At 53.3% G+C, this 25,931-nt stretch overlaps 1 protein-coding gene across 6 annotated transcripts; it reads right to left on the bottom strand.

Annotated features, from left to right (window-relative positions):
* Positions 1-1,266: 1,266 nt before the first annotated feature.
* On the bottom strand, positions 1,267-25,931 carry RSPO1 (R-spondin 1). Of its 6 annotated transcripts, none has more exons than XM_048327298.1 (7): positions 16,366-16,438; positions 15,917-16,241; positions 8,099-8,487; positions 6,279-6,470; positions 5,320-5,469; positions 4,761-4,949; positions 1,267-4,214 (listed from the first exon to the last, which is right to left on the bottom strand). In XM_048327298.1, exons 3-7 carry the CDS (start codon positions 8,190-8,192, stop codon positions 4,063-4,065), a joined length of 777 nt encoding a protein of 258 aa, XP_048183255.1. In that variant the 5' UTR covers positions 8,193-8,487; positions 15,917-16,241; positions 16,366-16,438; the 3' UTR covers positions 1,267-4,062. The 6 variants fall into 6 exon arrangements, with proteins under 6 accessions (XP_048183255.1, XP_048183256.1, XP_048183259.1 ...); XM_048327299.1 differs by having other exon boundaries at positions 15,917-16,035; positions 16,166-16,418; XM_048327302.1 differs by lacking the exons at positions 15,917-16,241; positions 16,366-16,438 and adding an exon at positions 25,588-25,931.

Raw genomic sequence — 25,931 nt, 5'->3', positions numbered from 1 at the left:
ATCCGGAATTCACCAGCACTCTGGAAGCTACAGAAGTTAAATATGAATGTTTTCTTGTGGTTTGATTTGAACAGTCATGAAAAGTAACTTCTGCCCTGACAGGCTGGGCTCCTCTGTGGCACAGGAGGGGCTGTGGCTGCTGAGGCCCTGTCAGTGCCTCTAAACTGGCGCTTTACCTCAGGCTGTAAATCATAATATACCACCTACCTGGATGCCTCTTTTTTCCTGTTCTTCAAAAATCATGACATTCCAGCAAGCGTCTCCATCCAAGCTATGGTTTGGCATTCAGTTGGGTGTGATGTATTACCGTGTACTCAAATGCCATCAGGGTGGTTTATTTATGGTGACTGATTAAATACACTGGGATTTCTGTAATTTTAATAAAGTTTTTTTAAAACGCGATGCCTATAATCTCTCTCTGTGAAGTCTATTGACTTCATAAAATCTGTAAATATATATCTGAACTATCCCTTTTAGTGTTCTCAGACAACATAATCCAAACAATAGTTTTGGAGATAACCTGTTTCACTCTCCTACTCTGTTTCCTTTAATCAAAGCTAAGATTTCTCCTGAGTGAGAAATCATTTTAACATAAACATGGGCTAAGGAGTATATACATTGCCTCCACCTCTCTAGGTGTGGAAAATCACTGAATTACTGTGTGAGGAGTCTGTGTGCACACAGTTCATTGACTGTAGATGATGAAAAATACAGATTTATATTACCCAGAGAGGGTTAAGAATGTGATAGAACCAACCTGTGTTTGGTGACATTCATCTGCTTTAGCTTCCAAATCTCAGCAAATGAGAGAGCGATTAAACAGTTCCAAACCCACAACTGCAAGCTGTCCATTATTCCTGGTCCTTTGTTCCCCCATGGCATGGGATGGATTGCTCAAAAGCTGAGGAAACTGGCTAGAAACCATCCTGCAGATTCTGAGTTAATGGAATTCTGTCCAGTGAATTACACCAGATTGTTCAGCAGGGAAAATGAAGCTGTTTTCGGTGCAGTAGAGTTCCTGACAAAGGATCTCTCTGTCTGTCCATCCAGCAGCTGTTTCTCCCGTTCAGCACCAAGTTGATCGAAGCACAGGGTGGGAATACGTGCAGGAGTCGGAGCAGCGACATTCCCATCCGTGATCCATGTCGGTTCCTTTGGCTGTCAGATGTAGGCAGAAGGCTCTCAGGACAGGCTCGCTCTGTCTGTGGACATTTTTGAATAGTTGGGGTTTGACTCCAGTTTTGGTGAATAAACAAATGAAGCTGGTTCAGCAAACCCATTTATTGATTTATTTGTTTAAAGACGTGTATTTTACAGTGATGCCGTGGAGAGAACACCACAACAGGGTTATTTAGTGTGTGGAAAGAGAGCGTTCACATGTGTGTGAATTGAGGTGACATCACCCAGCTAAGGACATCTCAGCTTGGACTGGGGAGCTCAGCGTGCAGTTCACATTGGTCAAAGGAAAAATGTTCCTAAATTCATAACTGAACTAGCTCTCTGGGAGTGGGAATAAGCACAATTCTTGAGCTGATTCAAAAAAAGAAAAGAAATTGGATTTATTTTTTATATTTTTTCCCCTAATTGTTCTAAAACAATTTAATTTTAAAATCAACCCTACTGAAAAATCTTGGATAGTCTTAATATGCATCTTAAACTTCCTGTTACCTTTGTCCCTTTTTCTTCCCATTTTGCTATGAAAAAAGGAAGGAAGTAGGGGAAAGGCTACAACAGAAAGAAGTTTGTCAGTTTTTCTAATAATCCCTAGAGTTCTCTAAAATAAGTTCTGTTGATTTATTATATGCAGTTTAGTTTTGAAATAGTTGTGCTAATAGTGTCAGGAGTTACTGTAGAGAATCAAGTCATTACCAGTGCCTCATATAGAAAACTTTCCTAATGCACTCTCTTTTCCTTAATCCTCGCTGAGAACTAGATGGGGATATGGCAGCAGGAGGGAGGCAGAGCGAGTGAGCGAGCTGAGGTTCACCAATGGGTGACTGGTGGGTGCTGGTAAAAGTAGAAGGGAAAATGGTTCTGCTTACGTGCAATGCCATGGCACAAACAAAATACTTCTCTCACAGGCTAGAAAATAGGGTAGGATTGGATCATTCAGCTAAGCTTTCAGAAATCATACGAACATGATCCATAAACAACTGAAAGGATGACTTTTAAGAACCTCTTTCTCCCCCTGCTTGGTATGCTGGTCGTTTATCATCGTGCTGAAATGGAATCCCCTTTCAAAGACATAACAGCTTCTTGTTTAGTTAAACACAAAATGGACGATGGGCTGAAAGGTTTTTCTGCCAGCAGAGCAGTCACAGAGAGCTTGGTACAGCTCTGGAGCTGAAACAACTGTGCAGCCTCCACACCCTGCACTGAACCAAGCCAGCCCTGGAGTGGCTGGGTGAAAGGAGTTGGGGTGTCCTGTGCTGGAGCTGAGTCCACAGTGGGCGTCACGAGCCACAGGAGAGAACCAGGGCTGTGGGTGTGGGCAGGTGACCCCTCAGAGGGACAGGGTGCTCTCTCGCAGGCTACCCTGCACACCCACTGGCTCACTCTGCCCTCCAAAACCACAGAGCAGAGGGTGGTATGGAAGTGAGTACAGCGAAGATTGGATTCACCAGGGTTAGTTTGGGGTGAGGCTTCCCCTGCCCTTTGCCCTACTGGGGGAGTTGGAGCTCCAGCAGCATGTCCCTGATCCACCTTGGGCACATCTCTGTGAGCCACAGCACCATCCCTCGGGACCAGAGAGTTTTTGCTGAACTCTCAAGAAATTAAATGTATCTCTACATATTTATACAGAGAAAGCACATTTTAAAGTACCAGGGCAGTGAGTGGGAAGACAGCCAAAGGAAGAACTCCCTGAGCAGAGCAGACAGTGTTCCCATGCATCCCATGCAGGGCTCGCTAGGTCTGTCTTGCACAGTCCTTGTCCCAGTTCCTCTGCTCAGGTGTCAGCTCTCGCAGAGCAGGAGAATCCAGGGAATTCCAGCCAGTGGGATGCAGACAAGTAGTTTCTACCCAACTTAAAAATTTGTTTCTCTTCTGCAGGACCTGAGCTGTGCCTTCCCCCTCCCACCTGCCTCCCTCCTGCCATACTCCGGGGTGGTGTCCAGCAGCCGGACCAGCTGTCCCCAGCCTGAGACTGTCCCACAGCTGTGACTGTCTGAGCAGAGTCACAATGTTTCAGCAACCTGCGGTTTGTTGTAACCTCTCATTTTCTCAATCTGCTGTGTGTTAACTGGATCCTTCAGTGGGGAATTCCTCGGGGCTCAGCGGGGTGCAGCTGGGGTCCCTCACGCAGGATGGCTGATTTGTGGCTGCAGTGCAGCTGGCAGCATTTTCTGGGATTTTCTTAAAGCTCTGGTGAGTTTCCCTTCCACAACTGAGTCTCTGTCCTGTGGGACACCAGCCTCCATAGGGGCCAAGGTAGAAACCACACACTCAGGAAGCTGGTTGTCATTTTGATTTTGTTTTGTTTTTTTTTTTAATTTGAAATAATTCTTTGAAGCAGATTCAGGGCAGATACCACTGACCTCTTACCACAAACTTTTAACATGTATTCGCAATGATAAAGTCATACAGCTTAAAACACAAAATAAGGGGTGGAGGAAGAGAAAGAGGCCACTGCTGTGTGTGTCTGGGTCCCAGGTCAGGGAGAGTGGCCATGTGGGGTTCAGTCTCATCCCCTGGCTGAGTGGAGCTGTGCTGGGGCTGTGTGCTCGGGCTCCGGTTGAGGCCTTTGATCATGAAATCAATCCCATGTCTGGGTCCTTCACTGGTTCATGCTCCACTTCTCCTCCCCGCAGTGTCCCCACAGAGCCCTGGGGGAGCCTCTGTGTGTGCTCCCACTCCTCAGCAGCGTTCTTCCACAGTCCTGGGCGGGGTGTGTGTGCAGCCTCCTTAAGTATTGTGTGTGTGGCCTCTGTCGGTCTGTGGGTCAGTCTGGAATATGTGTCTGTCTCTGGACATGTGTACGTGGTGTAGCAGTGCTCTGTTCAATAAAGCTTTCATATACATAGCAGCAATGGAGTCTTGCCATCAGGTGACGCACAGGGCCAGCTACTGGGCAGGGCTAGCGGGCGTCGTGGGCACCATGGCCCCTCTCTGTTTGTTCTTCCTCTTCTTGGTGCCAGACTTAGTGTCTTTGGTGTCTTTCCGATTTCTATTCCCATTATCTTGCTTTCCTTGCTCTTCCTTTTTCTTCCTTTTCCCTGCAGTAAAGCAAAGGGGCAGTGTGAAGTGGAGTGAGGCATCAGGGAACAGATTGGCCATCTCCACCTCCCCCTGCCCCTCTGGCTAATTCCTGTGCATTTCGTTACTGCTCAGAACTGTTTCCCCTCAGAACACTCAACACAGCTGCAATCCTTGTCCATTCTGTAACAAGATAACCAGACCACCATCCTTCCTGAAGACACTCTAATTCCTGGGAAAAACAGACCTAAGCATTCTGGTAGAGAAGACAACTCCCATCACGGCAGCACGCAGGCATGCACCCTTGGCTGCTCTCTGGCCAGGGAAGAAGCTAAAACAGCTGAAACCTGTGGCACACATGGCAAGCTGTGCCAAGGATCACCCCCTGGGGGCTGTGCCCCTTCCACCTGCAGTTCTTCCAGCTGCTGTCACATCTGTATCCCCTGCACTTCAGAGGGGTCGGGAGCTGCACGGCACATTTGTGACACTGGACAGTTGGCTGAGTACTTGTGCCTGACCTATATAGGGTGTGGGGAGGGATGGCGAGACACTCCAACTCTGCTCACCTTCGGGGCACTGGTTCTTCTGCACAGTGCATCGCCGCACCTCCGTGGTTGCAGGACACAGAGACACATCCCCAGAGGGAGCCTGCAGAATCCGCCGTGTTCGGTCTTCATTGCCCTTCTTGAAGCCACAGAGCTTCCTTTTCTTGGAGCAGGGCCCCCATGGCCCCCACTCACTCATTTCACATTGTGCTGCCAGGATAACAAGAGAGCCCAGCTGTAACTCCCATTCCTGGGTTGCCAACTCAGGCCATCCCAGAACCCACCATTGCATCTCTCCCCCACCTTAGGCTGCAAGGGAGTGTGTGTTTCCTCAGCAGCTTCCTAAGTCCCTGAGCACCCCCTTCCTTGCCAGAACACACCAACTCTGGGTCACAGTTCACAAACACCAGGGGCTGCTCCCCATCCAGGCTGGTTCCAGAGGGCTCTGCCCCATGAAGGGCTGTGCTGTCACCCCCTCAACACGGGTATGATGAGGGGTTCAGTTCATCACCTAAATCCCCCTGCAGCGCTACCCACGACCAGACACGCCAAGCGCAGGGCTGGACCCGAGGCTGCTTACCAGGACTGCTGCACTCCATGGTGCCGTTGGCAGCAGCGTAGCCTTCGGGGCATGTGACGTAACATCTCCCTTTGTGCAAATACAAACCTTCCTTACATTTTGTGCAAAAGTTTCGACTGAAACAGGACTCACAGTTCTCAATTTTGCATTCTGGGGAAAAAAAACCAAACACCAAAGCCATCATGTAGTCTGATGTGAACAAAAGACTCATGAAGCCAACCAGAGCCCAGTCCTGGCTCCCAGGGGTCTTGCAGCAGCCAGGGCATGTCTCTGAGCGTCCTGCCAGGCCTGGCTGTGCCACTCAGAAGTGAGTTTTCTTTGCACCATTTCCTGTGCAGGACAGCCCTGTGCTGCAGCTCTCACATCCAGCAGCAGCCACTGCCAGGACAGAATCAGGTAGGATGGGAAAGTTTTGGGCTGCTGTTCAGCTGAGCATCAGTCAGCCAAAGGGGACAGTGAAAAGGATACAGTCCCGGCTCCAGCTGCAGCTACAGGACAGGCTGCATGGAAAGGGAGTTAGATGGAAACCTGGCCATGAGGATGCTGTGCATGGACCTGCCAGGGGAGTGATCGCATGTTTCCATGTCCAGCTCTTTCTGGTGCTCTGGCTACAAGATGCAAGCCAAGGATTTCACTCAGAGCTGCCTGAGTCTGGTGAGCAGTAGAGAAGCAATAGAGGCACTAAATGCCTGAAAGGATCTCCCCCCTCCCAAAGGAAACCAGTGCCAGTCTGGCAGCCCATATAACAAAACGGCCCAGAGGTCCTGCAAGATCCCAGGTCCACAGCATGCCCATGTGGTGCTGAGCGGGGTTCTTGTCAGGCAGATGGCTGCCATGCTCAGCCCTGCCTCTCCCCTTCCATACAGCCACAGCACCTCCTGCACCTGAGCACAGGCACGTGCTGCCCTGCAGAACACTGCCACCTGCCCATGCCCGTTCCCTCCCAGCCCCACACTCACTGATGCACTTGTTCATGTCCGTATTGCGAAGGCCAAAGTATCCCAGTGGGCAAGAAGGCAGGCAAATCCCAATTTGTCGGATATCGTTCCGCTCCAGAAGGATGAAGAGTTTGGGGGAACACCTCAGGCACCCATTGAACTCAGAGCACAGGTCACAACCTCTGGCACAGCCCTGACTCAGCTCAGTGCTGACTGGAAGAGCAGGAGAGAGGCAGTGATTAGTGCCGGGCTCTGCAGGCACCAGCTGTGACCCCAAACCACTGGCAGGAAGGGCAGGAACTGGGACAGAGCAAGGGCCAGGGTCCTGCAGCACTGACACACTCCCAGGACTGCTCCGGCCAGACACCATGGCCCCACTCCCTGATGCCCACAGGCGCCGGCGCTGTGCCGAGCACAAGCATGAGAGTCACGACAGTGGCCGTGCTGAGGAGCAGGACCCAGAAGCAGCCACCAGCTGTGCCCGGAGCCCCAGCACTGTCCACCCCAGCCCACTGCCTCCCAGCCCTGCCCATCAGCCCTGATGCCCACGGCGGGGAGACACTCATGACGGGCAAGTGCCCAGGGGTCCTGCACCTCCTGCTGCCTCCCCACTCGGAGCTGGCGGTGCCTCCATGCCAAGGACCAGCAGGGACCAGACTGCACGGTCCTGGAGCAAAACTGTTTGACTAATTCCATCCATGCTGCGTCCCAGGCTGGATCTCACTCTGACCCTGCCTATGTTAAACTCTCTCTGGCAGTGGGAGGTGTCACTGCCCCCAAAATAGAGATGTGTTCTCAGCTCCTGCGTTCAGTCCAAGAAAAATACTCAATCCCATGTCTTGAGAGTTTTCTGCTTTTAATTATCATATAAAATGCTGCTTGTTTTGAAACCAATCGCATTCTTTGCAGGCTAGAATGCAGGTTATTTTTATTAGTTTATTATGCAAGCCATGTCCTTGTTTATAGAAAAGCTGTGTATTTAAAAGATGTATTCTTTTAAATACCGTGTTTACTACACTTCAAAAGCAAGCGCGGAGCAGCACAGTGTTCACATGCCAGGACTAGAGGTAAGAGAGCTGCCCTGTCCCCCTGCCATGACTCAAGAGCCTGGCAGTCCCTGCAGCCTGCCCCAGCCCCATTGCCGGGCCTGTGGGTGTGGGGGCTGCTGCAGCCTTGGGAAGAGACACTCAAGGCAGGAGGGTCCTCAGCCCCCAGCTGCCAAGAGGGTTCACTGGTCTAGATTGGGACCCCCTTGGCACTGTGGGCCCTGGCCCCTCTACACAGGGACCCCCAGCGATCCAGCCCCATCCCTCCTGCAGTGCTGGGCCCTGGTGCCAAGCTCAGCATCCATGGCAAAGGTATAAACTGGGCCCTTGCTGGAAATTGCCCTTTATAGCATTAGCCATGACGTCAGGTTTTCCTTGTTCTCCCAGGGCTCAGCAGTCCCAGTTTTAATATAAAATCAATTTTATATAATTTAATTTAAAACAGTTTTAATGTAAAACAGTTCTAACATGAGCTTTCATAAAGGAGGGCAAATGCCCATGGCTGCTCTTGTGCCAATTCTGCCTGGCTGCCCTGCACAAGCCCCACCAGGGACCCTCTGAGCTGGAGGCATAGCTGACGCCCCTGTGACCTCAGGGCACACTGCATCTCAGAGCTGTGGCACGTCAGGGGACATGGCAGTGCGTGTCTGCCTGGGAGTGGGACTGGGGGAGCTCTGTGGGCTCTTGGGGCACCACAGGCCCTGCCTAGCTCCCTGTGTTATAAACACATTCACACCAGCATGACCCTCATGGCATCATGAGAGGAAGTAGAGAAGAAAAGCATTTCATACATACTTCGTCTTTGCCTCTTGCCCTTCACCACTTTGCTGCTGCCTGTTAGATCCATTGAGCTTAGAAAAACCACCACCACAAGCAGTCCAAGCTGCATAGTAACTCTCCAGCGCTGCAACCCCTCCGTCGTGGGGTGGTCGTGGGAGCGTGCTCCACAGCTGGGGTCTCTGCTGCCGCTAAATCGTCTCAGGTGGGATCAGAGCTGAGAGTCTGTGCACAGAGCCGGGTCTGGGACCATATCCACAAGCTACATCAGCACCAGCGAGCTTAGGTAGCAGGTAACATGGCTCTACCTTCATCCCTGTCAGGAGTGCAGGAGCTTGGCCCTAGTCCCATCAGGGGCTTGGCAGCGGGCGTTAGCTGCTTGCAGTTTCCAAGTACGCTGGCAGGAACTGCAAAAGAAGAGGAGAACAGGTTAACTTGACAGACAGCATCACTCCCACAATGGCTGGGGGCGAGCACGGGGGTTGTAGGGTGAGCTGAACATGCTGGTAGACAGTGGCATCCGGAACGGTATGGGGAGAACTGTGCTCCAGCCTCATCATAAGTCCCTGTTGCTAATAATCAGCACCCGTCGAAATGCTCAGCGCAGCTTTGCCATCTGCCAGTGCTGCAAAGAGTTATAGCTGGAACTTGTTTAAAATAGAGCCAGACCCCTGGGCCACCCTCCCCAAGCAGCAGATGGCTGCTGCGGGTGCCAGGCACACAAGATGTTTCCCATCAAGTGGGCACCTCTGGGGCTGGTAGTCAAGCCTAGCAGAGAGTGAGCCTGCAGTCCCCAGCCAGGGCTGGGACTGTCTGGGGACAGGGTGGGATCCTCTGCAAGCTACCCAAAATGCTGTGTTTCTGCTCTGAGGGAATTTCCAAACCTCCCATCTCCCATTCCCTGAAGCACAGGGCAGGGTCAGCACTGTGCCTGCACAGGGCCGAGTGCGGGAGCTGCTCTGCCCCAGGCTCACCGGCTCCTACGGCCCCCCAGCAGAGACAGCCCAGTGTGGGGCAGCGAGCACGGCTGTGTTGGGCAACGAGTGCCGCTGCGAGTGCCGCACTGCCCTCACCAACCCATGGCGCAGAGAGGCCCAACACGCTTGGCGGGACAGAGTGATGGGATGGCAACACCAGCAGGACGGGCTGGGCAGCAAACCAAGGGCTCTGCGTGAACTTCTGGAGAGAGAAAGGAAGCCCAGTTGCCTGACGGCCAGCCAGCACCCAGGACTCCACATGTACCATCCTTTCCTGAGAGTGCCCAAGCCTTTGCTCCAGCTGGCTGCTGACAGGGCATTTTCCCTATAGATTTCAAGTGGTTTTCCCTGTGCCTGGTGTGAAGGAAGGGTAAGTTCCATGCTGCACCAAGAGCTCTGGCACTGCCAAGCCAGGCCCCACTCTTCTCTACAGCTGGCAGAGCAAAGCCCTGCCAACGGCAGACATTGTGTGGAAATAAAGGCGACAACACTTGCTCTGTGAAGTCAAATGAAACAGAAAATTGTTTTAATCCCTTTATAATAACTGCGCAATCACCGATGCCCCAAACGACTGGTGGCGACAGTGCTGGAAGCGAGCCCGGCCTCAGCCTGGGATGGACTCGGTCCCCAGGGGGCCGGTCCCCTCCCTGGCCCACCCTGGGTGAGGGACCTGCTGAGAGGCCATTGGCCCAAGCAGCCCCCCTGCTCCAGCCCACCTAAGGGTGCTTATGGCTACACAGCAGAACACCTGGAGGGAGGGGGCTGCCCCAGCAGCAGGTGTGGGCCGGCAGCTGCTGCAGGGAGATGTGACCTTGTGGCAGCTCATGCCATGACACTGAGCTGTGCCCTTGTGAGCACCTCCCAGCAGCACTGGCTCACCTGTGCCGGCAGAGCTGGCGGCCATCGGGCGCTGTGGGGCCACAGCCACTGGTCCCCCCCGCCCTGGTGGTTCCGAACTTTTCATTGTGTCCCAGCTGCGACTGCCGGGGCAGGAGCCCAGCCCTCCCCATGTGCTTGTCGTTACAGCCCACGGCTCGTCCACAGGATTTTCAAATAAATAATTAGTCACTTGTGTAAACACCAACTTGTTCTGCACTTCCAAGCCTGTTTGCTGCAAGCTGCTTTATAAACACTGTCAAGTGCTCAAGCCGGGCTGCGAGAGTATTTACGGAGCAGGAAGCTGTGCAGAGCGGGGCTCTCCGCAGCTCCTCTGCACCTTGTGCAGGGACCTGGGCACGGCGCCGGGCTTCCCTGCGAGGTGGGGGCAGCGGGTCAGGAGGGTCCCTCCGGACAGGTGGTGTGGGATAGTCCGGCCATGCATAGCACAGCCACAGGACCCTGGCGATGCGAGCGGGTGTGAGCAGGCACGTCAGTGCAGCACAACCCAAACTCTCCCCAAATGAGTGCCGAGTGCCAGCGGCTCCGGAGGGACCGTGGTGCCGCCCCTGCTCCCGCGGCCCCCGGTTTTTAATTACGGCGGCTTTGCGGGTGAAGCGCGTTCACAGGAAGCACACGCCGTGTTTACACAACACTCACAGTTTGGGCACAGTCCCCCAGCGTGGGGACAGCAGCAGGGATGGATGTCCGGAGGGAGCAAACACAGCCCCAGCGTGCCAAGAGCCAGCATGAAGCTTGTGCCACCACCACATACCCCATCTCCGAGGCCTTGGGCAGTCAGGGCAGGGAGGTGCCGTGGGAAACCTTGAGACCGCGGCACAAACCAAGCAAGCACACGCTTTTTCCTCCTTGTTTCCTTGCTTTCTAGCCCAAAGAGAGCCTGGGCTTGGCCACAGCTGTTCCCTCAGCACAGAAAGGCCACTGGCATTCTAGATGCTGCAGAGTCAGTGTCTTGGCAGGTCATCACACACGATCCACAGGTCTCCAAATCCCCCCCACGAGCACCTGGGGGTCTGTGGTGAGCCGTCTGGCTGGACTGCCAGCTCTTCCCATCCTCACCACAGGACACAAATTATGATTCTTTCTGTTACTGCAGCCAAGCAGTTCTGTCATATCAGTCAAGCTCAGGTTGCTACAAACAATTTCCAGTCTAAACATCAGCAGGATTTATACCATTATCCCATCTACAGGAAGAATTTGGGGTAACCTGAATTGCTCTGAATTCATTTATGGGGAGACCTGGCCCCTGAATCTGAGATGGCACTAAGCCTTGTTTGCAATTCAATCAGGATAAATTGGTCCTTGGGAGCTCCAATACAAACCAGAAAATGTAAACCATCCAGATAATTTGCCATTAGTCCTCCTACACACAAGGTGAGAAAGACCAACATTATATCCCCAGGATATTTGAGACGTAATCCACAATAACTAAATTGCTGATATATTGCCTGTTGCTGGATGTACCAGGGATCTGAAATGTAAACGGGCTCTCCAAAGGTTTATTGAGCCTCGGAGAGAAGGACCAGATGCTGGAGGCAGGACAAACCTGGTTACAGCAGCACTAGGAATGAACTCCTGGGAACTGCCAGGTCACTGCCAACAGCCAGCTGGGCACCAGCTGTGAGGTGGGGAATTTGGGTTTCCAGGTCCTGAAGCTGGATAGAGAATTTGAATTTCCTCTTGGTAGTCAGTGAGGGGTGTGAATATGCAGAAACTGGCTTCCTGCAGGAAGAGTCATGGTTTTGCAGGGTCTCACTCGGGTTAGTTTGATCCCATGTCTTCCAGCCCCACACCAGGGGACAGCACCCAGGAGAGACCACCCTGAGCCATCCCAGCCCCAGGGCAGAGTCTGGCTCTGCAAGGTTGTGGGTGGCAACAGCAGCTCTGCGCTGCCGGCTCATTCCCCAGCCTGCCTTTGTGGAGCTTTCAACAGGCCCCTCAAATACCAATGATGGCACTTGGGTATCCATTGTCCCTGTTCCACAGGCACACAGGGATGTGCCCACACTGCTGGTGCTCCCTGAGCCCGCTGTCTGCTCTGCCTGCACCCTACTGCCTGCGCTGGTGACCCCATGGCAGAGCTCCCTGCCTGCTCTGCCAGCCCCACCGTGGGAGAGAAGCAGCCAGGGCTGAGGGAGCAGGTTTGGGCCCTTGTTCTCTTTGGGAAAGTCCCTCTCTTCTGCTGTGTTCCCAAGGGCTGTTTTCCTGTCGGCAGGGCTAATGCTCCAGGAGCAGCACTGTGAAACCCTCTTCAGTGGAAGGTCCCACCATGCTTGGCTTGGCCATCACAGCTGCCACAGGGTGTCTCACGTGCCTCCAGCAAACATCTCTGCACATGCACAGGCAGAGCCACTTTGTTCTGCTTAATCCTTGAAGCAATAAAAGAAGGCTGCATTAAGTCAAATTTCCGAACCAGAAGGTCTTCATTTGATATTAGATCCTAGTGCCAAGTTCTGCAAAATCCTCAACCCATAAACTTCACTGAAAAAATAAAATAATAAAGCCCAATCTGGCAGCAGAGCTATCCACAGCATTGTTGAGGTCTGACTTCTTCCACTAACTCCTGCACTGCATTCCCCGCATCTGCGGAGCTATGCTGTGACCCGCTGATGGTGAATACGCTGAGGAGAGGCTGCTGCTCATGACCACCCCTCTGCCCTGGCCTGGCAGTGGGAGCTGCTCTGGGGGTCAGCAGCCTCTCAGCCCCTGCAGCTCCAGCCCCCAGCTCCAGCCGTGGCTACACTCGGCACCAGCTCTTTGCCCGCCTTGCACAGTGCTTGGCACAGTAGCTGCTCCAAGTAACGCTGTGCTCCATAGTGCCACAGGCCTCCCTCCAGGAGTGCTTGTGCTTCAGTGCTGTAAAACATCAGGAAACGTTTTACAGGGGGATTTCCATGGCCCTCATGCCAGTGCAGAGGCAGCACGCTGCTCTGGAGGAGGAGTCAGAGCCCTGAAGCAGGGTGCAGGATCCATGCCTGCCGCTTCTCCACAGAACTAGAGCAGCATCTGGAATTGCACTGGAATCACCCTGGCAGGCACAGTTCTGTGCTGAGACCAGGATGCTGCCTGGGGATCTGACTGCAGTCCTGGGAGCAGCAAACCTGTGTCTCTTAGGTACAGCTCAGGTGGCTTTGAGCCTCCCACAGATCAGTAACTCACCAGAACAGCAGAACCAAATTTCAGACCAGGAAACAGAACAGCCCAATTTGGGGTAGCACAGACCAGAGCACTGAAAATCTGGCTCTTCCCCCAAAAGGGCTGGCTCCCTAAAGGCCCTTTGCTGAGCCAGGACATGCTCAGCAGGTGCCCCAGGAGGTGAGGGGGGGACACACACCATGTCAGCTATAGCCCTGGGTGTGGGGAGCAGGGGTGTCTGACGCAAACCAGGAAGCACAGTCAGGGGTGCTGAGGCTCATCCTACAACAAGTGTGCACATTCAGCTCAATATGCAATTCCCCTCTTATTTCTATGTAAATGCATGCAAACAAGGGCTTACAGCTCCTTCCACCCCAGACCCTTCCTGCCAGTTTTGTAAACATATATTTCCAGGCTCACAGGAGCCTGGTGAACCATGAGCTGCTGTGCTGATCTGCAGAGGCAGACCCAAAGCCTGAAGCCCAGGGCAAAGCCCGGAGCAGCACCTGGGGCTTTCTGCTTGGCCATGTGCACAGGAACCATCTGCCAAGTGGAGCTTCCTGAAGGGATTCCCAGTGCTGTGGTTCTCCCACGGAGACATCGCTGCCTGGGAAATCTGAGCCTTGTAGAGCCAGGAGTAGCATCAACTCCAGCAGCAGAGGAAAACAAACTGGGAAAAACAACCCGCAGCCTCAGCTCTGGGCGTGTGGCAGGACGGAGCACGCGGTCAGCAGGAGGGAGTGAGCAGGCAGTCAGGGTGTCCTCCAGACCAGCTGCTGCTGCCAGCCTGGACTGAGCCCATCCAAATTCTGCTGTTTTGTGGGATGACAGCACCCTGCACCACTAGAACAGGGGGACCAAGTTCAGAGCTCTGCAGGCCTGGCAGTGCTCAGGGTGGTTTGCAATGAAGGACATCCTGCAGCCAGCCCCTGCCACCCTACTGCCCATGGGCATGTGGGGAAGCTGCAGTCCCAGAGGATTTTCCTGAAGGCAGGTTGGTGGTGGGTATGACAGGAAGCCTGTTGGTATTTGCTAGGCCTTAGGCAAAGACAGGCACTTTCATCCTTGGCAAGATGACAGGTCACCCTCACACCACACAGAGGAAGGGTCTCTGCTGCCAGTGCCACCTCTCTCAGCTGCATGGTCCCCTCTGTCTCACTCCGGGGCTGTCCCCATAGGCCAGGAGGGTTGACCCAGCCCTCGGCTCTGTTGCTCACCGCAGCCCCAGCCTCACGGTACGGGAAGAGCTCTGCCAGCTCACATCTAGCTCGGCTGATGGAAACGTGGGGTTTATGCTGGGCTCAGCTACTGCCTGCACACGCTGGCACGGCCGGCTCGTTTTGGCTGCGCTCAGGGGATCACTGCCCCGTATCTCCAGAGTGGGTGCCTGCACCCTGGCTGCTCCCCGCCGCGTCCCTCAGGGTGGTGCTGCTGCTCTCGCAGCGGCTGCGCCGGGGCCAGGGAGCTGATCCAGCTGAAACGAGCCTTTTTTCCAGGGTGGTTTCCAGGCATGTTGCAGCACTGGCATTCCCAGGCCTGCAGTGCTGCTGCCATCCTCCCACCCAGCCTTCACAATCTTGGCCCCACAGTGGGGTGAGAGGATGGAGTCAGGAGTTCATCCACTCCAGAGTCACCAATGGACTTCAGACAAAATCAATCCAAATGGAGAACCCTCCAGGTAGACGTTTCACTGCAAGTGCCCAGTCCCTACAGGATCTCAGCGCAGACCTGGCCATCCCAAACTGCATTGTAAGCGCTGCCCCAAGTTCACAGACCTCCATGTGACAGGATTTTTTTGCGTGAGTACCTGCTGACCCCTGTGCAACAGAGTGGAGGCTCCATGTGTGCCTTGTCATGCAGCATTTTCTGCTGCCAGTATTACGCTATTTCAAAGCCTTTTACTGTAAGGTGCCTCTTTAAACCCAAACCACATCACCTGAACACTGTGATCCTCTATACCCAGGGCCGTTCAAGGGAACATACATGCCTGAGCCTATAAAATACTCCAGCAGCCCAGGGGTGACCAATCCCCAGTCACCCACACTCACATCTTGCAGCACCTAGCTCCATCAGCACAGAGAACCAAGGCTAAGGCATCACCTTCACCCACACCCTTGCTGGGGAGCTGCGTCCCAGCCCAGCTACGGGAGCCCTCACTGACCCATGGCAGCCAGCACTGGATCCAGCAGCACTTCCCCTGCACATCGGCACCAGCTGCTCACACCACGTCTAATTATTGCCGTAATCGCTATTAACTATTTCTCCACTGATCCCCCATTCAAAACGCCACAGAGCCTGTACTTACCCCACGCTCTCCAAGCGCCTGCTGTGCCCCCGTGGGTGCGTGGCAGGAGGCTGGGTTAGGTGTAGCCACAACAGTACCGAGACAGCAGCAGCTTAACTGTCCCGTCCTCCCATTGCCCCTGTCTCTGCGATCAGTGGGAGGGCAGTAGGGCACGGCCACCCGCTGCACCGTGGTCGAAGGGACCCTGCAGCTGGTCCAGAATTGGTTACGAGCTCCAGCAAGCTGATCAATGTGCCGACCAGCTCTCCATGTCCCCTTCCCCAAAACGGGACGGTAACACAGTGGCAGGGGACACGCGCAGCAGCCCAGCTTCCCTGCAAGCCCCACGCACCTCGGGGGAGGGGGGGAGAAAGGGGATCCCACAGATCGTGCTGTGATTTCACACAGCTCTCATTGTCTGAACTCATTATCCACGTTGCACAAGGCAAACCCGCAGTCAGATGCTGACATGGCTCGCGTTCCTCATTAGCAGCCACATTGCAAAAGCTCCATCGACACAAACATGCATGCTGAAGCCCTTACCTCCAACTTGTCACTCCCTCATCATTGCAGAAAAGACTTACGGGGTTCTCAGGTTTAAAATACTATAAGCCCAACTACAAAATTCCTCAGTTCCTCCAGAGAAAGTAACACACACGTTTCTGTCAAAAAAAATGAAAAATATATTCATGGCGAGTTCATGGAGAAGTCTGGTGCATTTGGGTATTTTGGTCACTCGTTTTTTAAAGCAGGTTTCTAACAGGGTCCCAGGTTTTGCACGGAGAAACAAACCCTTCTGCGATGTACAGGATCTCAGCTCGTAAAGATTGCTCAGGCTAGTTCCTACTCCATCAGCCCACGCTGCTCCCTGCGTATGCAAAGCAGAAAATATGTGATCATATCAGAGCAATTTGCACATTAATAAATCCTGGGCTCAATCTGTAGACTCCGTCCCCATCCACTGGGTAGGGGCTTTTTATTATTATTATTACCAGAGTATCCAGCTTTGTAAAGGCATCCAGTGCAAACTCCTGCATGAGGGAATTCCACCCCACTAGTACCACCTCCTAAGACAATATCCAGCCAAAATATTGTGACTGTTGCAAAACCCGGACTGGAGCTCCACAAAGGACCTTCCAGCCTCGCATCCAGAGCCAACAGGGTCTCAGTAAATTACTGCAGAGTGACACACCATCAAGTTGTCTTTGTAGTCTTTTTTTATTTATGACAGTTAATTCTGAGTTATTACTAACATTTTAGTGGTAAGTGGCATATGAAGTCATCAGCTGTCACAGCTGCATCTGTTAATAAACATGTCAGATATTAAAAGCAGCTTATTATCCTCTGGAGGGGGGAAGGCATGAAGGCGAAGAGCTCAGAGCCTGGTTGTTTTTCCATTGCTGGCTGTGCAGCAGGAGGAAACACTCCTGCTCAGAAGAACAGCATGGCTGCAGTGGGACTGCCTGGGACACCTGCCCTCCGGCACATCTGAGCAGCCTGGGAGCTCTCCTCCCTGTGCTGTCAGCTTCCTTTCCCTCCTCCACCTGCACTCCAGGATGGACACGTGACAGACCCCACTTCATGCAGGTGAACAGGGGACATCAGTGCTCAGGCACCTTCCCTGAGCCCCATCATACCTGGTGGGATGAGCAGATCCTGCACCAGGGCTCAGGCGGCAGCTGGTGTTCCCAGGAGCCATGCTGGACCCATTGTCCCTGTACAAGCCATACAGAGGAGTTGGTGTCCACCAGCCTCCCGAGGGCCAGCAGTGCTGCATGGCTGGCGGCAGCTGGTGCCCAGCCATGACTGACCCTCATCCCCAGTTCTCGCAGGGCTAAAGTGATGCTCAAGGCCATGGGGCTCTGCTGAGAGCCCTGGTGCCCTGGCAAGCTGTCCCGGGGGTATGTGACAAGCGGCCAGGTGGTCCCTTGGCATGACATGCCCATGGACCCTGGTAGTCTCCTGGGGGAGATTCCCCAAGCTTGCAGGGCCCTGAGCTGGAAGCCATAGGGCACAGGGTCTTTCAAAGGATGTCATGAGCCGTATGGTGGCTCCTGAATCTCTCCTGGATCCCCTGCTGGGGCCAGGGCAGTTCCCCTTCAACACTCTGCTGCCCACGAGCCCCCACTGAAGCATCCCTGACAGCTTGCTGGCATGAGCCCTGGTGTGCTCACTGGGACTCGGTATGGACCCAACAGCCCTGAGGAAGAGGAGGGCAAGGCTATGGATACAGAACATGGCATCAAGCAGCCCCCCAGACACAGAGATTCAGAGAGCCTCATGAATTCTTCACACACCTGCCATGTTCTCTGCTGTACACAGCGCTTGTGTGGGGGCAGCTGTGAACACAAAGGTGCAAAATAACCCAAACACAGGCAAGAGGGAAAACTCACCCTTTCTGCAGCTTTTCCTTTGTGCTGTATGTGTTAGTGCTCATGTACATGGAAGTTTTATTCATCCTGAATTTTCCTTGGCAGCTCGTTAAATGTCCCTCGTTTCCTATTTGCAAATGATGTCACTGAGATCCTTGCTATCTCATAGGAGTGTTGTGAATGTGTTCTGCTTGTTGGCAGATGCTGAGCCGTCACTGCTGCAAGTCTCCATATCAAAGACCTTTTTCTATTTATATTTAGAGCTTTTTTATTTTCTATTCTAGGAAATTCTCAAGTACCGTCAAATGTTGTCAGGGACACCATCACTCCGTTGACTGTATGAGTAAAAAATCTGATGAACCCAAGATCTGTATTTCATGCACATTGAACAGCCAAACCTCCTTTCTGATACTGGAGTGCTGCAGCCTCAGTTGACAGCCGTAGATCAAGTTTCAGTCTGAAGCAAACGTTTCTAAGTGAACAATAAACCCCGAAGTCACAGCTCTGTACTGGCATTGCTGACAGACCCAGACGCAGCAGCAGGGCTACCAGCACAGCAGTAATTAGCCAACAGAGCAATGGGTCTGGCTGAAGGCAAAGGGACATACTCACAGCTCCCTGGTGCCAGAGGTGTCATTGCAGAGGATGGTAAATCACACTAAATCCTGCCTTAATGCCCTGCACAAAAAATCCACCATCAAGTCCTACATTTCTTCCCCCTCTGACAGGAGCTCATTTACAGGCTTGGTTTTCTTTAGCTAATGACTGTTGAGGCTGATCCTAAATTAATCCCAAACAGGTTGTTTCTCTCCTGTACAAAAGGACATGAAGTTCCACATTTTAGCAGGATAAGATGCCAAGCCACTTCAGATTGAAAGCAGAGCTCTGACTCTCAGAGGGTTCCTTGACACCCACAGCAGATTCCCCGGGCTCCTCTGGTGGGGACATGGGCGCAGCAGCTCTGCACAAAGCTCACTCTGTCTCTGCACAGGAAGCGCCAATTCCCCCACATCCCCTAGCCCACTCTTAAAGTACGTGGTTCTCCTCTACATTAAAAACCTGCCATATTTTGGTCCAATTTCATCCCTCTATAGTTCCTGCCTTGCAAAACCCTCTGCCTCTCTCAATGAGGGGGGGAAGGCATATCCAGGGAAGGCCAACCCTGCCCAGGGGACTGCAGGGACAACTAGGAGCCATGTCCCTCGCCCCTGGTGCAGCTGAGGACATGGGGGCTGTGGGTGTACCCAGGTCTGCACCAAGCAGATCCAGCACTGAGCACCACAGCTTCTTTCAGACCCGCGTTAACCCTACCAGTGCCTACAAATTCCCAGCTGGCACAGAGGGTGCATTACTCATCCCTGGTGCCTCATCAGCCTTTGATAATATCTCAGCATAAGCAAAAAGCAGAAAAGACACTCACAGAGAAAGCAGAAGGAAAGCGAGTACGTCCTGAAGTGTCTGTGACACTCCCAGACTGGACATGAGGTCTTTTCTGGTCTGCTGCTCTGAGGGTTCTCTGCTGCAGGATGACTGATAGCCCAGGCAATTGTTTGTAATAACACCTGAACACCTGCAGCCTGAGTTCTAGGAACACGGCTCTGCCAGTGCCTGCTCACTGCATCAACACTTGCTCTGGATGCCAGACAACGACTGCATTGCTGGCAGGGGCTGCACAGCCTGCGCTGAGGGTCAGGCACAGGGGCACCGAGATCATGCCTTCTATGGGAGATGTGAGAGCCAGAGGATGTGGAGCTGACTTCCTGATAGGATCACCAGGGCATGCCTCTGCTTCCCAAGCAAGCCCGGGCTTTCATCCAGTCAGTGCTGCTCACGGGTTGCGCTCAGAGGTGGCAGCACTGGCAGCCTGCAGCAGCCCATGCTGGAAGCGTCTCCATCTGGGATTGTCCCTGGATCGTCATCCAGATTGGTGCTGAGAGCCACAAGCTGCAGAGCCATACAAACTGCTTCAGTGTAAAACTCTCCGTAGGTGACAGGAGAGCAAGATCCTGTCATCCCAGAGGTGGGTGGGATGAATTGCCCCATCCTGCCCCAGATGTGGTGCAGGCAGCAGCCGGGTGCCTGCCTGCACCCCCGCTCCCTGTGGGCCGGTCAGGAGTGGTCCAGCAGGACTGACCTGCTCTAGGCTTGCAATGCCGAGGGCAGGGGGTAGTTCCTGTGTGCCCCACCAGCTGTCTGGCTATTCAAACCCCTTTCTTGTGCCTGCCGGGTTTTCTGGCACCTCGTCCGTGCAGTCTGTACATTTCCCCTCTCCCCAAGGAGCAACATTATGAGCATGTTGGGAAACGCTCTTTTCCCATTTGCTCTGAAGGCCCTTTTCCCCTGTTGTTTGAGGAATGCTGTTTGAATTAGCTCCATGGATTGCAAACAGACCCCGTTGTTTTCCTTTCCCAATGCAGGGAGGCTTCTGTTCTCTCTGGCCTGCTGGATTAACCAGGGGCCTTACACACTGACCTCTCTGCAGCTCAGGGAAGCTAATTTAATCCCAATATTGTTACAGATCACAGCAGGACGGATGTCACAGATTCCTTGAGTCCAACCAGCATGGAGTGCTGGCAGGGACAGCAGCACGCTGTGTTTGTAGAGGCAGGAACTGCTGCAATTTTTCTGTTAAATTCCCTCTACAAAACTCATGCAGCTGGGGAGGACAGCAGCACGGGGGAACAGGGGGATACCCTGAGCACAGAGGGCCAACTGAGGAGATGCTCTGCCTGCATGTGCAGTGCGCCTGGCATGCCAGAGAGTGGAGGGTGGCTCTGAAATCTGGCAGAAGAGAAGGAGATACAGACTCGCATCTCCTCGATATTTTTTTCTCATTATAATTCTTTTTCCCTTGGTACCTGCTCCTGAAAGCGGCCTGTGATGTGATGCTGAGCCTGGAAAAGGCATCAGCACCCTCACAGCAGGGCAATACGTATACACCTCACTTGTGTTTGCAGGGGGAAGATCTGCCTTCTCGCCTTGCGTGCAGTGTCACAGCTCTGCCTCCCCTGGCTCCATGGCCCCACCTGAAACCATCGCTTTCCCCAGCACAGCCAAGGAGGGTGTCCAGCCCCCGCGAGCAGGGCAGAGGGGTGCAGGAGCCACCGGGGTTTGGGGGGAAGCCCTTCCTCTCCCAGCGTCACTCGGGGGGCTTTGATGTTCGGGAAAAATAAATTACTTTGGGATGCTATTAAAGAGAAGCTTGAATGATGACACACCACAGGGCTGGGACTTCCAGCATTTCTTGTAAACTCCATCCAGAGCTGGAAGTGGAAGAGGCCACTGGCACAGCCGAGAGGACATGAAACCAAGAGCCTCTGCAGCAGGAGTGGCTTTGTGAGCAGCTTGTCCCTCTGCCGGCATCTGCTCCCTCCCTCCTGCCTCTGCTGCTGCTGCTGATGTCCCCCAGGACCATGGGGCAGAGTTTGAGGAGCACGGATGGGGCACCCAAGGGAGCCACAGCCCTGTGAGCCAGTCCTGGGAGACTGGGACAGGGATGGTAGCTGGACATGCAGCCCCTGCTCAAACCCATCCTTCTCTCAGCCATGATCGGCTCTTGGGAACATTCCTGCTGGATGACATTTCCCAAGGCATAGAGGAAAAAAAAGCACTTTTTTCCCAATATAAATTCTTGCAACATTAAAAACCCAACACAATAGTTGTAAGCCCTGGAACGGCTGGGGGTAAAAAAGCTACAGTTCAACATGGAAACAGCACTGCCATCTCCAACTGGTGAGTCCCAGATGTGGGACATCATGTGTGACAAAACCCCACAGGCAGGACATGCAGGAAGCCTGTAATTGATGTGGGCTCCCATCACTGTGTAGGGACAGGCTGGTAACCTTGGGAGTCCCAAGCGCCCCGTGGGTCACCTGCCACAGCAAGAGCTGAGCCCTGGAGGCTGGGCTGGCACTGGGAGTGACACAGAGCTCCTCCTTGGCCCAGCTGTGCCCACAGAGAACAGGCTGAAGCAGAAGGGACTCGAGGCAGTTTTGGGACCCCGGGGGCATTTTGGGATAGTTTGGAAATGCTGAGGTAGTTTGAAAATGCCCCAGGCATGAGCTGGATGTTCCTGCTTACCCACAGAATGGCTGCTGGTGCTCTGGGTTGTACTGACACAACACCAGTGGGTGGGAAGTGCCTGTCTGCATGTCCTCACTAACAATAGACTTGTCCCCTGGGCAGGGACATTTTCAGGTTGGCTCAGGAGCATCATTGCACTGAAAGCAGCTGAATAGATCAGCAGAAAACACGTGGAGGGAAACCTTGTGCAGCAAAAGCCTTAGTGATGTGCTTGCTCTGCTATAATCTGAGCCATTTGCAGAACACCTGTAATTACTTTAATTACAGCTTGGGACTCTCCAGTGCCCATGCCCAGGGCGTATGTCTCGGCTTGTGCCCAGCCACCTTCTGCCACACAGCTGTTCTGCAGAGGTTTCCAGCAAAGCCAAGAGCTTTGCTGGTGTGGATGGGAAATGTCTACGTACTGTATCTTAAACGATATAATTATTGGATGCAGTGCTGAGCAACGAGCTAATTCTGCCTGGGAGTTTTGGTCACTGTACGGACACAGAGAAGAGTTAGGCCCAGCAGGATGAGGCCGGGAGGGAGGAACTGGGTTCAGGTTCAAGGTTCAGGCTCCTGGAGCCAAGGCAAGGGGAGGCCAAGATGGGGAGGATGAGGAGTGAAAGGCTCCCTCGGTGGGAGGGACCGGTCGTACAGCTATGGCAGCTCTGCCCTCTCTCTTTCTGCCTTTTTCCCCCTTTCAGTTCTTGGATGCGTTCATTATGTGGGACCTCAAGGTGAGGCTGGCCCAGCCTGCACCCCACATCAGCACCCTGAATCACCTCACATCACCCCACATCACCCTGTATCACTGACCCTCATTACCGCCCGTCATCCCCCATCCCCCTGCATCCCCACCCCCGATAACCCCGCACCGCGGCGCTAAGTGCGCACACCAGACACTTTAGACACCCGTGTCTGCATTTGTAGATATTTTCAATATCTACAGGATGACCACATGAGGAAGAGATGGGTTGAGCCTGGCTTTTTCAGGAGGCACACCAATCCCAGCACAGGGCAGGAGAATCAAGAAGACAGCCAGAGAAGCAGTGGGGCAGTGGAGCAGGTGGTGGGGTGGTCTCTCATGGCGCCTCTGCCCTGAGAGCTTTGGGGTTTCATTTCCAAGTAAGTTTTTCACATGGTAACATTCAGAATTTTGATGGGAGGTGAGGCTACTTTTGCCTAAGAGAGAACATACTTTCACTGCTGCACTTGGCCCAGGAATGAGTTCTCCACTATTAAAATGTAATTTAATAGATCTCCATGAGTTTTGTGATGACTGGGATTTGTTCTAAGGAGACCTTTAAAGGAGAACTTTTGCATTATTGAATGTATGTGCTAGGAAGTTGAGTTCTGGCATCCTCTGATAACCAAATTTCTTTTCTATCTTCCACTATATCAATCATGATAAAAGCCCCTGCCAAAGCCCTAACTCAAGCCATGCTTCTGGCATATTGTAAAACAAATCAGCAGGGGAAAAAAGAAAAACCCACAAGATGCTCTAGTCCAGTATTTTTTAATGTAAGTTTCAAGGATATTGATGGTTTACCTCATCAGGTAAATATTTGTAACACAGTTGCTTTCCCAGAGTTAAACCAGGACCAAGAAACTGCAACTCATTTGCTCTGACAGATCCCAAATAGCTTAAAAATGAGTTTTCCTGAAATCTGAGGCCTTGTACATGCCAAGCAATGGCACTGGTACCTTCTCACCTAGGGCTGCAGGGTGATCCCATTTTCCAGGGACTAGTCTGATGGACACCCAGCTCCCAGTTTCCCAGGGCCCCCTCAAACACAGGAGACCCCATTGTGCTGTGGGTGAGCTCTGTGCATGGGGTGAAGGGCAAGGGACCCTTGGCCCTTTGCCCTTTGTGAGATTTCCTGCATGCAAAGAGGAAGGTGTCTTTTTTAGAGTCTAATTTTATCACTTCCCTGATGCATCAGCTTGTGGAGTGCAACAACAGCAAACCATGCTGTGGAAAGAGCTCCCTTCCCTGAGAGCATCTTCAGGGCATAGCAATGGCTGAGGCGCGTGGAGAGCTAAGATGAGTTCAGCACCAAGGCTGGCATCACCTCCGGGGTCCACATGGTGCACACACCTCGCTGGCAGGGCCGGCATTGCCGCCCTGCGGTCACCGCACTGGCACAAGGTGCCTTGTGCAGTCCCGGCTGCCGGCTGGGAAAGCTGCTGCTCTGCTTTGCGTATAAGTCAAAACCTGGGAGCTACTGGTTACAGACACTCACTGCTTTAGCAAGCTGAAGTGGGAGAAGGGAGGGAGCTGCCAGATCCAGCTGGCCTCTGCTCCAGGAGCTGATGGAGGCTTAGCCCAGCAGCATGTCTTTACAAATTGTCAGTTCCCAGAGTACACAAAACAAAGCTCTGAGGATTGAGTGTCTCAGCACAGAGGCAAAGGCAAAGACTTTAGGAACCTGATAGCGCTTTCCACCCAGACACAGGGACATGTGGACCCTGGCTTCCTGCGGCCCCCACAGAGCCCTGCCTATCCCACAGCAGCTCAGCCTTGGCAAATGCAGCTTTGGGGCTGGTGACTCGGAGCAGGCTCCTGCCTGCAGCCCCGCTGAGCCTCTCCCTTTCTAGACTGGTGCCCCACAAACCAGAGAGAATTAGTAAAGTGACCAAAGGTCCCTCCTGGGGTGTTCTGGTGCACAGAAACCCATTCCCTGCTCTCCAGTGCCCACTGCCACTCTCCTGCAAAAGGCTGGGGCCTCTCCCCCAGCCACCCTGTCATGCACGATGGTGGAGCTGGAAGCTCTCGCTACTTGTTTCACGGGAACTTCCGACATTTCAAAAATTGTTTTCATTCTGGCTTGGAATGAAGACAAACATTTCAGAAATTCCCTGGATAACATAAAGTTTAAAATATCCTCCAAACTAAAATAGAAGTGTTGGGCTATCTCAGCTCTTGCATTATGTCATATCATGCCAGCTCACGGGTACACTACGCAGAGTCACAGATGACTTCTCATGAGGATATGTAAACAAAAATACAAATAATGTCAGCAAGGGAAGAGAAATGAAACGCTGAAATGACAAATTCTCTAAAACTACTTTTCTTCCCCTTGTGCAAATTGATTCTCCATGGGAAATCGCTTGGATTTTTTAAAAGAGCGCAGTCTGGACAAAGCAGCTCTGCTGTTCTCCGGAGCAGGAGGAACTGCTGCCGGCGCTCCCCTCCAGCCCGTCCAGCCGCAGTCCAGCAGCGCTGCTCCTGCAGCCGGGCTGCTCCGGGATCTCCCGGTGTCCCTGCCCCGTCTCCCTGGCCGCGCTTGACCCCTTATCGTGTTTCTCGCAAACCAAGGGCAGGCGAGCTCTGCGCTCACCGCGCACCGGGGCCCGGCTGTCTCCAGCACAGATAACGCCAGGATGGATCACGCCGGGCGCTGGGCTAGCGGCGCGAAGCAGCGTCTCCGTGGGAGCGCAGGAGGAGGTTCCGTGGTCCCGCTCTGCCCGGTGCCGTGGGACGGCGCTTACCTGGCTCAGCTCTGCTCGGCCGGGGCTGGCTTCTGCCCTCCCTGCGCCCCGCACATCGCCCGCCCAGGCGGCCGCTCAGCGCCGCGGCGGCTGCCCCGCGCCGGGGCTCCGCGCCGGGCAGACCTCCGGGCGCCGACTGGCACCCATCCCCCTGCCTGCCCCGTGCCTCTCCAGAAAGGCACTGCTGGGAAGGAGTGCCGGGGCTCATGTCTCCGGTGCTGTATCCACCCCTTCCCACCCTCTTGGGGTTCGGTCCTGCCAGTTCCACTTGTGGGCTGTCCTCACCACTTTGGGCCTTTCTACCGCTCCCCTTCTTGTGGCTCTGGATGTCACCACAGACACGCTTTTATGAGAGTGGGCTTGTGCAAGGCTTGTATAAAGCGTTCTCAGAAATACGAGGTCCTGTCATTTGTAAAACTAATAAAAATGTCCAATAATTTTTACAAGGGAAAAATGAGTCATTGGATGGCACATTTCTCATTACTGGCATTTTACAATTAAAATGAGCATCTATTGAATCAATCCAAAGCTCTTATTGTTAGCAGACACTAATAACTTCCTGAGCTATTGAAGATACTTTTTTTCTGAAGAAACATGACCCTTTGCCACGGCATTTCTCGTTGAGAGTG

Source organism: Corvus hawaiiensis, chromosome 23 (genome assembly GCF_020740725.1).
Source record: "Corvus hawaiiensis isolate bCorHaw1 chromosome 23, bCorHaw1.pri.cur, whole genome shotgun sequence".
Lineage (NCBI taxonomy): Eukaryota > Metazoa > Chordata > Aves > Passeriformes > Corvidae > Corvus > Corvus hawaiiensis.
Note: the sequence above shows the minus strand (reverse complement) of the source record. Positions and strands in the feature narration are given on the sequence as shown.

Coding starts and splice junctions, on each gene's coding strand:
- RSPO1 (XM_048327302.1), bottom strand. CDS start 8,192: ATGCAGCTTGGACTGCTTGTGGTGGTGGTTTTTCTAAGCTCAATGGAT. Junction 6,471..8,098: donor GGGCAAGAGGCAAAGACGAA/GTATGTATGAAA, acceptor CTGCTCTTCCAG/TCAGCACTGAGCTGAGTCAG. Junction 4,950..5,319: donor CATGGAGTGCAGCAGTCCTG/GTAAGCAGCCTC, acceptor TTATCCTGGCAG/CACAATGTGAAATGAGTGAG.